Source organism: Electrophorus electricus, chromosome 11 (assembly GCF_041902795.1).
Source record: "Electrophorus electricus isolate QZ-2024a chromosome 11, ASM4190279v1, whole genome shotgun sequence".
Lineage (NCBI taxonomy): Eukaryota > Metazoa > Chordata > Actinopteri > Gymnotiformes > Gymnotidae > Electrophorus > Electrophorus electricus.
Genome location: NC_137507.1, coordinates 17,936,447 through 17,948,115, shown reverse-complemented (window position 1 = coordinate 17,948,115; position 11,669 = coordinate 17,936,447). Strand labels below are relative to the sequence as shown.

At 39.4% G+C, this 11,669-nt stretch overlaps 1 protein-coding gene and 1 long non-coding RNA gene across 7 annotated transcripts; one reads left to right on the top strand and one right to left on the bottom strand.

Annotated features, from left to right (window-relative positions):
* Positions 1-376: 376 nt before the first annotated feature.
* On the bottom strand, positions 377-4,496 carry LOC145659863 (uncharacterized). Its single transcript, XR_014125997.1, has 3 exons — positions 4,421-4,496; positions 2,120-2,182; positions 377-1,752 (listed from the first exon to the last, which is right to left on the bottom strand). It is a non-coding gene; the product is annotated as an uncharacterized LOC145659863 (long non-coding RNA).
* mdm2 (MDM2 proto-oncogene) lies at positions 2,514-11,425 on the top strand. 6 transcript variants are annotated; one of them, XM_026997626.3, is made up of 12 exons: positions 2,589-2,626; positions 2,946-2,999; positions 4,277-4,353; positions 4,441-4,515; positions 5,690-5,823; positions 6,135-6,184; positions 6,297-6,349; positions 6,641-6,716; positions 7,759-7,916; positions 8,105-8,239; positions 8,614-8,682; positions 8,900-11,425. In XM_026997626.3, exons 3-12 carry the CDS (start codon positions 4,288-4,290, stop codon positions 9,539-9,541), a joined length of 1,458 nt encoding a protein of 485 aa, XP_026853427.2. In that variant the 5' UTR covers positions 2,589-2,626; positions 2,946-2,999; positions 4,277-4,287; the 3' UTR covers positions 9,542-11,425. The 6 variants fall into 6 exon arrangements, with proteins under 6 accessions (XP_026853426.2, XP_026853427.2, XP_081579347.1 ...); XM_026997625.3 differs by lacking the exon at positions 2,946-2,999 and having other exon boundaries at positions 2,514-2,626; XM_081723221.1 differs by lacking the exon at positions 2,589-2,626 and having other exon boundaries at positions 2,653-2,999.
* Positions 11,426-11,669: the final 244 nt, after the last annotated feature.

Below are 11,669 nucleotides of genomic sequence, written 5' to 3'. Positions count from 1 at the left end.
TGGTATACCACCTAAGAATGTCTAAATGCTGTTGCACAGGCATCTTTATTGAAGTGGCCAGTATATATAAATCCAAGATAAGTGTTTCTAATAAATTGTGTGGTCAATGTATATATAAATTATATGCCAAAATGAACACTGAACCCCAGGAGGTTTCCCAGTTGTGAGCACTGTGTAGAAAGTGGCATTTGTGCATTATGGGCTTGTGATTGTTAACAATGGTACTGGTAACAAAGGTCGAACAAAACGTTATTCAGAAATGTTTGAGACGGGGGGGGGAAAAAGAAATGTGATTTAAGTAGAGTGAAGTGTGTGAGCAACACAGTTTGAATTTATTAAAATCATTAATTTCAAATAGCTTTTGTTGTAACTGCAGTTTATTTTTGTTGTTTTGGAATGTGTTGTCAGAACAAAGGATACTCAATAAACCTTTGGATATCTCAACTAAACAAAGGAGCACTTCCTGTAACAAACTAAGACAACTGCGCTGTTCTGAAAACCAGAACCTCTCTACTTATTTTATGGTTAATAGGATCATTCAATTATCTTACTATTCCTTTGGTTAAATATGTAATTCATTCTGTTATCTGTAATAATAATCATATATGTCAGCGGTACTCAAATCTGGATCATAAATCTAAATCTGGTCCTGTATTTTGTATTTCTTGTAGCTGAATAAATGACCAATCTAACTGGTCGGTCACTTTGTCGTCACACTTGACTACTAGATAAAGGGCACATCATCTGTAGGACCTGGATCTTGAAGACTGTAATTTGAATACCTCTTATATAGATCACCCACCTGTACAACAGGAAATTTCTATAAATATCTCAAGATACATGCAAATTTTCTACATGCCCTCTTGCACTTTAGTAATTAAGTAGCTTGTTTTGTTAATTTATATTTCTATTTAGTAAACTATTGTTTTTGTCAGTTTTCTAGTTCTGTAAATTATATGCTATGTACATTTTCCACATGCACACAGCTGCACTTTGTAACTGGGTGTTATTTGAAAGCTCCTATTTTGTTAGTGTTGCCAAAATATTTTTGTAAATATGCAAGTCCTATAATCTTTATACTGTAACCCTGACCTTTCCTCTGGGATTAATAAAGTATCTCTCTCTCCAAGTCTCATTCTAAGTATAAAGTAACTTTTACGTCAGCTAGAAATCCACTATTAATGGACTGTTTTTGCCTATCTTCCGGTGTCCATCATCCCTGTGCTACTGGGCCAGACCTCATGTCATTGGTGCTGCACTCGGAACTGAACAGCCAAAAAGGCAGTAGGTCATTTCTGGGTAGTCAGAGTGTCTTCTATTATTTGTATGCTTTATTGTCTCTAACTTGACTTTTGTTTCTGTCCCAAACTGATGGAGACTTTAATAAATGCTGTAAATGTAAATGTTATATAATTTGAGGTTTTATCACACTTTAAAAGTTAAATCACCGATAACATCCTTTCATAATTCTATGATGGCCATGTTTACAAATTAATAAGATTCTACAAGACTATTAATACTGAGTGCTTGACCTCTAACCTGATCTTCAATATTAAAATTAATTGCTTTGTTCTGGCATCTGTTAATTGTCCACGAATGTACTCCTAATTTCAGTCTAACAAGTACAAACATGTTGAGCTCAAAAGGAACATGTTGTTCTGAAATAACCTGAGTCATCAGGCAAATTCTCCAGCCTTCCAGAACAGGACGCAGCAACGACAGACCACGAATGTCACATGTAAATGAGTATTCCTGCACAGGGAAAAGCAAAAAGGGTTTTGACATCCTCCATCAGAATGCATAACTGTGGGTCAGTTCCCCAGATAACATGCGGTCATCTTCAGCATACAAAAAAATCTCTGGGAAAGTGAAACTTTAAAAAGTCTCCCAGTTTTGCCCAAAGAAGCTGTGTTTAAGACATGTTTCTAACTGTTGTAGGTTAACATTTAATGAAAGTGGAGCGTCTTTGTGCATTACTTCTAAGCCTTTGTAATTTAGATAGGGAATAAAGGAAACCAGGGACTGGAGACACTGGGAGGCATAGCAACAAGCTGACAGATCTTCAACACAAACAAGCTGTTCAGCAACCAAAAACTTGCTGCACTGATTTCACACTTACCATGTGAGTTTCATAATGCTCCTGGCACATCCATCAGTATTCAGAGACCCATTTTCAAGTAACCTACATGATGAAAGCCACATTTGGATCCATTTCTGGTGAATGATGAGCACAAACTCTTTAATCGGGCCCTTTGGTCTACTCCGAAATCGTTAATCATGCCGATACATTTCTTTGTCCCCCATCGTTTAACAAAGACATTTTGACACGATTAACATTTTTTTTTTAATTTGCTTGTGGGTACTTCGACACAAATAACTTCATAGATGTTGTTTGGTCTACAGCCGTCCTTTCATTAATTGCGTAGGTATTTCAATGTCTTTAAATCGCACGTAAACCTACTCGACCGTCGAGTGGAAGAGCTAAACCTTACGTTACGTTCACAACGCCGCGTGAACCGCACGTGCACAGAGAGCGAGCCGCTTTCAAAATTCATATTTTAAACTTAACCGGTGGAGGGCGTTAAAAACAGCTGCGCTCTGAAGTAAATAATCTACCAACGTAGAGGTAAGAAACCCCATAGCTAGTTGGGCTAAATGTTAGTTAGGCATGTGTTGTAAGTGCTTGGTCAAAAATATAAATGTCCCGGTAATAATGAACAGCAAATATGTCCAGTTCTCAAGTAGTAGGTCAGCACTTTTGTTAGCTTGTTAACATAGCTAGGCTAGTCTTCTTGGCTAGCTTTTTTTTTTTTTTAGATAGGTTAAGGCCCTTTACAGCCATTGACCGTGCTGGCTATCCTTGCTTGTTAAATGTTAACTAGGTTATAGCTGTATGTAATTATTATAGTAGTCGTAGATGTAAAACAGATCTTTCTTCTCTGAAGGATGGAGTGAAATCACAATAGCCAAATGGTCAACTTTAGTTGCATTCTTAACCAGTAAGTCTAACCTACTTATGTCAATACAGCTAACGTCACCTAGTTAGCTAGGTTTAGCTAACAATATCGACCTTTACTCTGATTTGTGCTCTCCTCTCAGCTTGGGATAATTACCCAGCTGTGGCCACTTAAGACGTTATGGGCAGAGTTCTGTGCTTTTAGGCAGTTTTGTTTTCAAACACGTACATACGTTAGCTAACGCCAGCTAGCGTAGCTGCTTATATTGTAGTTACCGTTAGATGTTGGAGCGCTTTTTGTCTGTTATTGTTTATACTTGCTGGCTAGCTACTATAGCTAGTTAGTGAATTGTTACTGGCATTCTTTAGCTAACCTAGGTTAACTTAAATTTACATTAGCGATAAAGTAGATGGTTAGCTAACGCTGTTAGAAGAGAGTGCGCTTGTTCGGATGCTATCATTTCCTTTTTCCGATGGTAGCTAGGTTAGCGTTAACTGTTAACCTAGTTACCCTTCTTTTTCTGAGCAAGAATAGTCGACAATAAGTATTTTTTTTAATTTTCGCAAACTATTGATAATGCTTAATAGTGTATACTTAGAAGCTTAGCGTTAATGTTATAAATGCCTGGAGCAGCAGTGATGTACTTAGCTAGGTTAGCTAGCCACCTAAAATTAGTTACGTGCCCAACTCTTGCAATCTGTTGCTAATGACTATAATGCGTCCGAATTACTTTACGTTATATTAAAGTCGTTTGATAGTGTTAATATTAGTTGTTTGTGCTGCTTCGGGTAGTCAAAGATGGTCCTCGTTTGTTTTAGTCACTTGTCCTTTGGCAGCTGCGCAAAGAGATTAGCTAGCTGCCAGTTTTGCCCATGTCAGTCAAAAGCACGTATTATTTACAATGCAAACTCCTTGGTTGGGAACGGGACATGTCCGGACTTGTAGCGAATGACGCCAGCTCAGCACAGTGGAGTGTGCACAGATACTTCCCGACCACTAGGTGACTCAGACTCGTGCAGAAATCATGTTTCTACATGTCAAACGTTCACCAACCCAGACGCTCTCCGCCCAATAACATCAACAGTCGCAGTGATGCTAGCCCTGACATGTCTCTTCAAGTCTATTTAAATCGTGGCCGGCGTTGAACGCTCCCACTCTTCACTTGGCTGAGCTGGAGCACTTTATGTACAGATAAAGACTGTATATATGTATATGTAGCATATAAAATTTCTCTATTTAGGTAAAGATTGTTTTACATTTGACTTTACATTGTCACTTCTGTTGCTGGCAAATCACTAACTTTTTCTATATGTTTTTAGCTCTACATATAATGAGTATGGCGACAGAGAGTTGTTTAAGCAGTTCACAGATAAACAAGATCGACAATGAAAAACTGGTAAGTTAATAACAGCAGCTTGAGAAGTGTTTTGCAGCACTATTTGTAGCTGTGACATTTGTCTTACCTGTCATTTTTCCTGTTCAGGTCAGACCCAAAGTGCAGCTGCAAACCCTGCTTAAAGATGCAGGGGCAGATAAGGATGTTTTCACCATGAAGGAGGTAGGAAGGGTGACTGACAGGTTCTGCCTGTCCTTTCACATTACACTGGAGATTTGACACTGCATAGACTTTGTCCTTAGCCAATTTACTTTTCTATTTATTTATTTAAAATGGAAACTTGCTGTTGACCATCTTATGTCTAAGAATCAGCTTAATGTGTGAAAGTGTCCCGTCATTCTGTATGCAATATTTATTTGGTATAATTTCATTTGGATAAACTCTTTAAGCTTTAATAGAATGTGTGGTGCAGTATTTGTTTTGGTTATTCAGTGAAACTTTCCAGTTTTAGGAGTGGAAGCTTTATATTGTGCAGTGTGTTTTTTCGTATGTTCAGGTTAAAAATAATTTGCACTCAAGTTTCAGTTGGTGTCCCTCAAACTAGTTTGTTCATATCAGCAGCAGACCTCTATAGATTGTATAGGCGTGTCCTTCCTTGTTCTTCGAATCAGCATTTTAATTGGGCTCTGCAATCATGGTCACATTAGTTTGACAACTTAATGAGACTGCCAGAAAATTATGACTGATTATATGCATATCACTTAGCTACAGGGTAGTATTGTGTATTATTTTAAATGTATTTAATTGAGAAGAGTGTTGAGCACATATACAGTCTGTGTTATGACTCATTTACTTTGGTGCATCTGTGGTTTACTGGAATGTATTAGTCATGTGTTAACCACTGCTTTCCTGTGTGATGGGGGGGAAGAAATAATTCAAATAATATGCATTTTCCCTTTAATCCTTAACATGGATCTAAGAGTCTTGTACTAAATTATATATTATACTGTTCTGATGTTTGGAATTTCAAGCACACTTTTAAAAAATGCAATACTTTAATCTATCTCTTCAGTAATGTCACTTGGGTTTGCCTTGTGTTTTGCTGAATTCATGATTAGTCTACCATTAATCATCCAGACTCTGTAATAAACTTGTTCAGTCTATGCTAGGCCATTATGCATTTTTGCCTGGAATCTGTCCTTAATCATACAGCTTTGATGGGATGTACTTGTTACTCTAGCTTATATATGAGTTTTTTTGAGGGGATGTACAGCGACTGTGCCCTTAAACAGTTTAGTAAACCCTTGTTTCTCTAACCAACACTGTTTTCTCTTTGTAAGGACATGACTTGCTCTTGTATTTCTAATCATCCCCTATTTGTGTGTGCGTGTGTTAGGTCATGTTTTACCTGGGGAAGTACATCATGAGCAAGGAGTTGTATGACAAGCAGCAGCAGCATATTGTCCATTGTGGAAACGATGCTCTCGGCACTGTGCTGGGAGTGTCCAGCTTCTCTGTCAAAGAGCCCCGGTGTGTATCCCCTCCACATGCCCTGGTGCACAGCTGCTCTTTACTGCTCAGTCCTGGCACTGTTGGGAGAGGCTAATGAAGTCACAGGTGGCATGCTTGCATGCTCATGTATTTATTTATGTGTATGTTTGACAACTTGAGTCACCTGTTGCATACTTTTAGCTTCTTCTGCTTCCAGGAATAATTCATTTACAAAAATGACACTTTAACTCTAAGTTGTTTTTGATGAACTATTGGCCGTATTGTTGATTGTAACTTAAATTTCCATCAGTGAAAGAAAGGAAATTTTAATTTGTTCTTTGGCTTTTCAGAGCTTTGTTTGCGATGATTTCCAAAAACCTCATAGCAGTAAAAAACCCAGGTACAAGCACTTTTTACTTTTTGTTAATTTTAATCTCTGGTATTTTTAACAATATCCTAACTTTTAATTTCCTGCGTAAGTCTGTTAAGATGTCTCCCTACCCTTTTTTTAGACTCTCAGACAACCTACGCAGATCTGAGGAGTCAAAGTGAACCTGACCCAAGGGTAAATGCACCACTGCCCTACACAGTCAGACTGAAAAGAGACAAAAAGTGCAAGCATCCTTCATATTCATAGTACAAACCAGCACACACACCCACATCTAGGTGTGGGATATCAGAAGCCTAGAAACTGTTTTTTGTTTTTTTGGGTTTTTTTGCTCTTATAGTACATGCTTTTTTGATCCATAGTGACATTATCTAGAGCTGTTTTAATATGTAACCCTATAGAATTGCTTTATTCTTCCGCTCTGTATGGGTCTCTGCAGTGGACCTGAATCTTGCCTGTCTATTCTAGGAGTCAAACTTGGCCTCATCTACCTCAGTGGAGGAGCAGCAGCAGCAGCGCAGACGCCGGCGAAGCAGTGAGTCTAGTGAGTGTACACTGCGCACACACGGAGAACATTTAAAATGCACAGACCTTAGCAGCACTCATTAGGAGCATTGGTTGTTCAGAGCCAAATTCCCAGTCAATGTGGTAAACAAGGAAGGCAAAAACAAAAAGACAGTGGAACAATGGAAGAAATAATATTTACATATTTATGGTTCAACTATTCTGATGTGTTGGCCACTTTAGCATGGGGATACCTAGCATGAAGATCTGTTCCCTGTTGGGGTAAATTTGAAATTTCCTGATCACACTATCAGCTCCTGAAAAAATTCTAACTCTTGATTTAATGGGGAGGGGGGAAGAAACCAGCAGAGAAAAGTAGAACAGAACGCTGTGTACTCTTGTTTTTAATTGGAGAAAGATTCTAAGCAATTGACAGCCTGTACTCAACTTTGTCACCCTACTCCAACACCCCTGGCTCTAACACACAAACACGGCTTGAGGGGCTAAAGAGGAGCTGGGATAGGAAATTCTACTGTAAAGAAGGCAGAATAGATTAGCATGTTCCTAGGTTAGCATGGCTCATTTTAATTCTTGTGAACTTGAGCCCTGGTGCTGGTGTTGGAGGGAAGAGCATGTGTGGGCAACATGTGTTGCTGCTAATGAAAGCTCTCTTTATCTGAGCTCCCAGCTGCCCATTAGCAAAGGACACACAGTTCTGGAGGCAATGCAGAATGTGCTCAGATGACGGTCTTTAGTGGCTCAATTTGAAGCTTTCAGCATCCACACAGTCTTTTTCACCAGGCAGGAGTTAGGAATCACCATTTGGAAACTGGTTTATTTCTACAAGCATATGTGTTGTAACTTGTGTATACTGCAGGAGCTTCTAGATACTGTGTCTGTCAACTAATTGATGTTTATGTAGTTTTTCTATAAAGGCTTGGGATGAAAGTTTTCTATAAAATAATCAGTGGATTATGTTCAGAAGGGCCAGAACAAAATTTGAGGGTTAGATGTGGAAAATGGTATTTTGGGTAAGTGTGTGTGTGTGGGTGTTTAATTTTGTCCTGTCCTGTCACCCCCAGCAAATTTCTCAGTTGACGAAGAGTCTGGTGAGCCCAGGAAGAGGCACAAGTCAGACAGCTTCTCTCTGACGTTTGATGACAGCCTGTCGTGGTGTGTGATCGGAGGCCTGCACAGAGAGAGGGGGAGCAGTGAGTCTTCAGAAACACAGAGTAATTCGGTTAGTACTTGGCTGTGTGCACACTTCGCAGAGGACCATTTCCTCCCCACTTGAACAGTTACTGTGCAATCAGAGCCATAGAAATAGAACTTTAAGAATGAATGAATGTTTATTTTTGATCGTTGTAGATTCACATACTGTCATGTGTGTTCCCTTATCTGACTGGTGTCTCTTCTTCCACTCTACAGGATGTAGGTATATCTCATAGTGATGAGAGTGAAGACTCTGAATCTGATAACTTCAGTGTGGAGTTTGAGGTGGAGTCCATTGACTCAGATGCCTACAGTGAAAATGATGACGACTCCATACCTGGAGAAGATGAGGTCTCAACTTTTTTTTTTATTATTATTATTTATTTATTTTTTCCCCTATGCTACTGTTATTGTAGTGCTGAGCTGCTCATGGTTAGACCCATAACACATGCTTCATATGAGCTGTATAACACCTACCTCTTAAATCTTGAGGTGAAGGATTTTGGTTGATGAGTAGGTGGCAAACTGGTCCCTCTTGTGGTTGCTGATAGGAAGTTCAGGCAATTACTTATTTATATTCACTTCCAAATCGGCCAGCACTGACAGTTATGAAATCTGTCATTACTTTGATTTTTGTGGTTTTTTTCTTTTGTTCTTGCTTTTTTTTCTCTGCTGTTACCTTTTTTTTTTCTTCTTTTTTTTTTTAATTTTGTCTTTGTTCACAGGTTTATGAGGTTACAATCTTTGCAGAGGATGAAGACTCCTTTGATGTGGATCCTGAGATCACCGAGGCAGTATGTTTACATTTGTCTCTCAGCCAGTGATGTTTACTAATGTATATTAATAAATGTCAAAACATTTCCTGTCACATTGGTCATATATAGGCATAAATGATGTGCTAAAAACATAACCTGTCCGTTACCCTATATATATGATGCACCATTCTAGACTATAGAAAAATACATGTTTTGCATGTACCTGTAATTTGTTTGTGTGTGTGTGGTTTCCCAGGACTACTGGAAATGCTCTAAATGTGATGAACTAAATCCTCCGCTTCCTCGCCACTGCAAAAGCTGCTGGACGGTACGATCTGGCTGGCTGCCTGACATGCACTCCTGCCCCGAGATCCCCAGCAGTGACGCCCAGACTAGCACGGCCGACAGCACCACCCACCTTACAGAGCTCACTACTGACCTTGCCACTGCCTCTGATCCCAAACTGCCACCAACTAAGCCTTTCACCCCAGTCCTTGACCCAGACGAAGGACTAGATGTCCCTGATGGTAAGTGCTCACGCTCCCAGGCCCTGAGCAGAGACTACTCTGTGGGAGCTGCTCCCACTACCTCCAGTTCAGACTCTCAGGGCTCAGCCTTTTCCTCCTCCCAACCCTCCACTTCCTCATGTGGGGGCAGCAGCCTGGAAGAGACCCCTGAACTGGAGCGTTTCAACAGCCTGGAGGCCTGCCTACCTGCAACCTGCCTGGAACCCTGTGTGATCTGTCAGAGCAGACCCAAGAATGGCTGCATTGTGCACGGGCGCACGGGTCACCTCATGGCTTGCTACACTTGTGCAAAGAAGCTGAAGAACCGTAATAAACTGTGTCCCGTCTGCAGAGAGCCGATTCAGTCAGTCGTCCTGACGTATGTGAGCTGAGGATATTAAAAAAAAATGAAGAAGGAAGAAACTGCTGTCCATTACCTCACCTTTTACCTTTTCCACCCACTTCCTAACCCCATAGGGGGAAAAAAAGTACATATGTTCTCACACACAACATAATAGAATAAATATGTGCTAAGGTTACCTGCATTACTTGTTCAATGGATATAACACATGCATACAAGTCTGAAAAAGTTTCCAAAGAGTAATAAGTGTACTATTGTAAACAATGTAGCGGTATTCAGAATTGCAGTGAGACACACTGACAGAACTCTCTGGAAACCATCTATCTCACTGCAATTCTGACTACCTCACTCTCGGTGTGGGGGAATAAATCTGGTGTAGGTCCAGTACATACCAAATTAACTAATATACAGTGTCCCAGAAAGGTTCAGATTTTATGTTTAATCAGTCTGGAAAAGGCTCTCCAATTTTATTTGCACCATAACTCCCGTACTGCCCTGCCATTTATTTATTTATTTATTTATTTTATAGGCATAATGACAAGTTAATACTTAACATGCTATAATGTTACAGTATAATTCCCAACTCCAAGTCTGATAATAAGAGCCAGTGATGTATAAAAGTTATTAAAACAAGATGTTGCCCTTATTTTTAAATGGCTGCACAAGGTCCTCAACTGCTTTTGTAGCTAGATCACTTGTCAGCCTAAAGTGTAGCCTGAATCAGACCCACAAATGACTCTCAAATTGAAACTTCCATGAAGTTTACCCCTCATATACCCCCTGATCTACCGTTTAATTTTACCACATGGTCATCTATGCTTTTGAGGTGGTCTATCGGATAACAATTTAAGACAATCCAGATCCACACCGTGCCTGGCTGCCAATGCCTTAAAATGGTCATTTGAATAATTTGGCCCATTGAACCCTGAAGAGACTTGGCTCCCCAATGTCTGGATATGAGGGACAGAAGTAAACCTCATATAAATCAGAAGCCCCCGAAACCAGCAGAATTCGTCTGGTGTCAGTTTATCCCAAGCACCTTCATGGTTTGCCCATGATGCATCATTTAAAACTAGCTCCTATCTTACAGCAGCATTTCTGCTTGACCTGCGACAAGAAAGACTAACCAAATCCACTCTAATTTTTTTATATCTCTATACATACACACATCTCTGGACAAATGTAAAAATGTTTATATATGTAAATATTGTAAAATCTGTGTGTTTGACCTACGTTAAGACGCCCACACACAGTTCATAGAAACAGTGTAACACGTACTTACCAAATGGAGGTTGGCTGGATTTCTGCTCTTCATGACCCTCCATCTCCTCCATACTCCCATCGACCAGCCTGTCTATGGAGAATTTATCAAAGTCAACGTCCTTGTGCTCTTCACTGTTATTAGAGTCTGCAAAAAGCCAGAGTGCATCGGTGATGAGTCGCTGAGTTTGCTATAAATCTCAACCGTGACCGATCCCTCCTAGGTTAGCTTGTCACTTCATTTTTATGTTCAAACGCATAGCTGTATAGCTAATGCCAGCGATAATGATCTTATTTCTGAGAAGATTTAAAGCCATATTCACAAAAACATTGAGCTAACTAACTACGCAGTTATCAGTACAACACGAATGGAATATCGCAGCTGTCAAAAGAGTGTCGAACCCCAGCAACGCCTGCTACCTCGGCTAGCTTCTGCTAACTAGCTAGTGTCATTTGTCACTAAATGCTGTTCAAATGGAAAAGGGTCGAAAACCATTGGGTTAGCTAGTTCATACAGTAATTTAGACATCTAGCATGAAGTTATTTGTTTTAATTTCAGCGAGTATGGAAATGTCTCTTGGTTAAATGTAAATATTTCTTTTATAAATGAGTGTATATTTATTTATGAATAAATTTTCTGAATTGAATTTTGTTATTTATGATCTTTGGACATGCGTTTTCTCTCATGATAAGAAATCGTTTGTCTTTCGAGGGGTCAGATTGCTTTAGTGCTCTTTTTCAGTGGGAATGGTCATTTGTAACTGCTTTGGGATTCTTTTAACTTCAAATTCACTCCTATGGAACTTTGTTTAGTTGTTTAATTTATATTAGATAATTATGTTCCAAGTTAATTATTTTTAAATATGAATTGTTTGAACGTGTTCTTTGTTCTTTTGTAG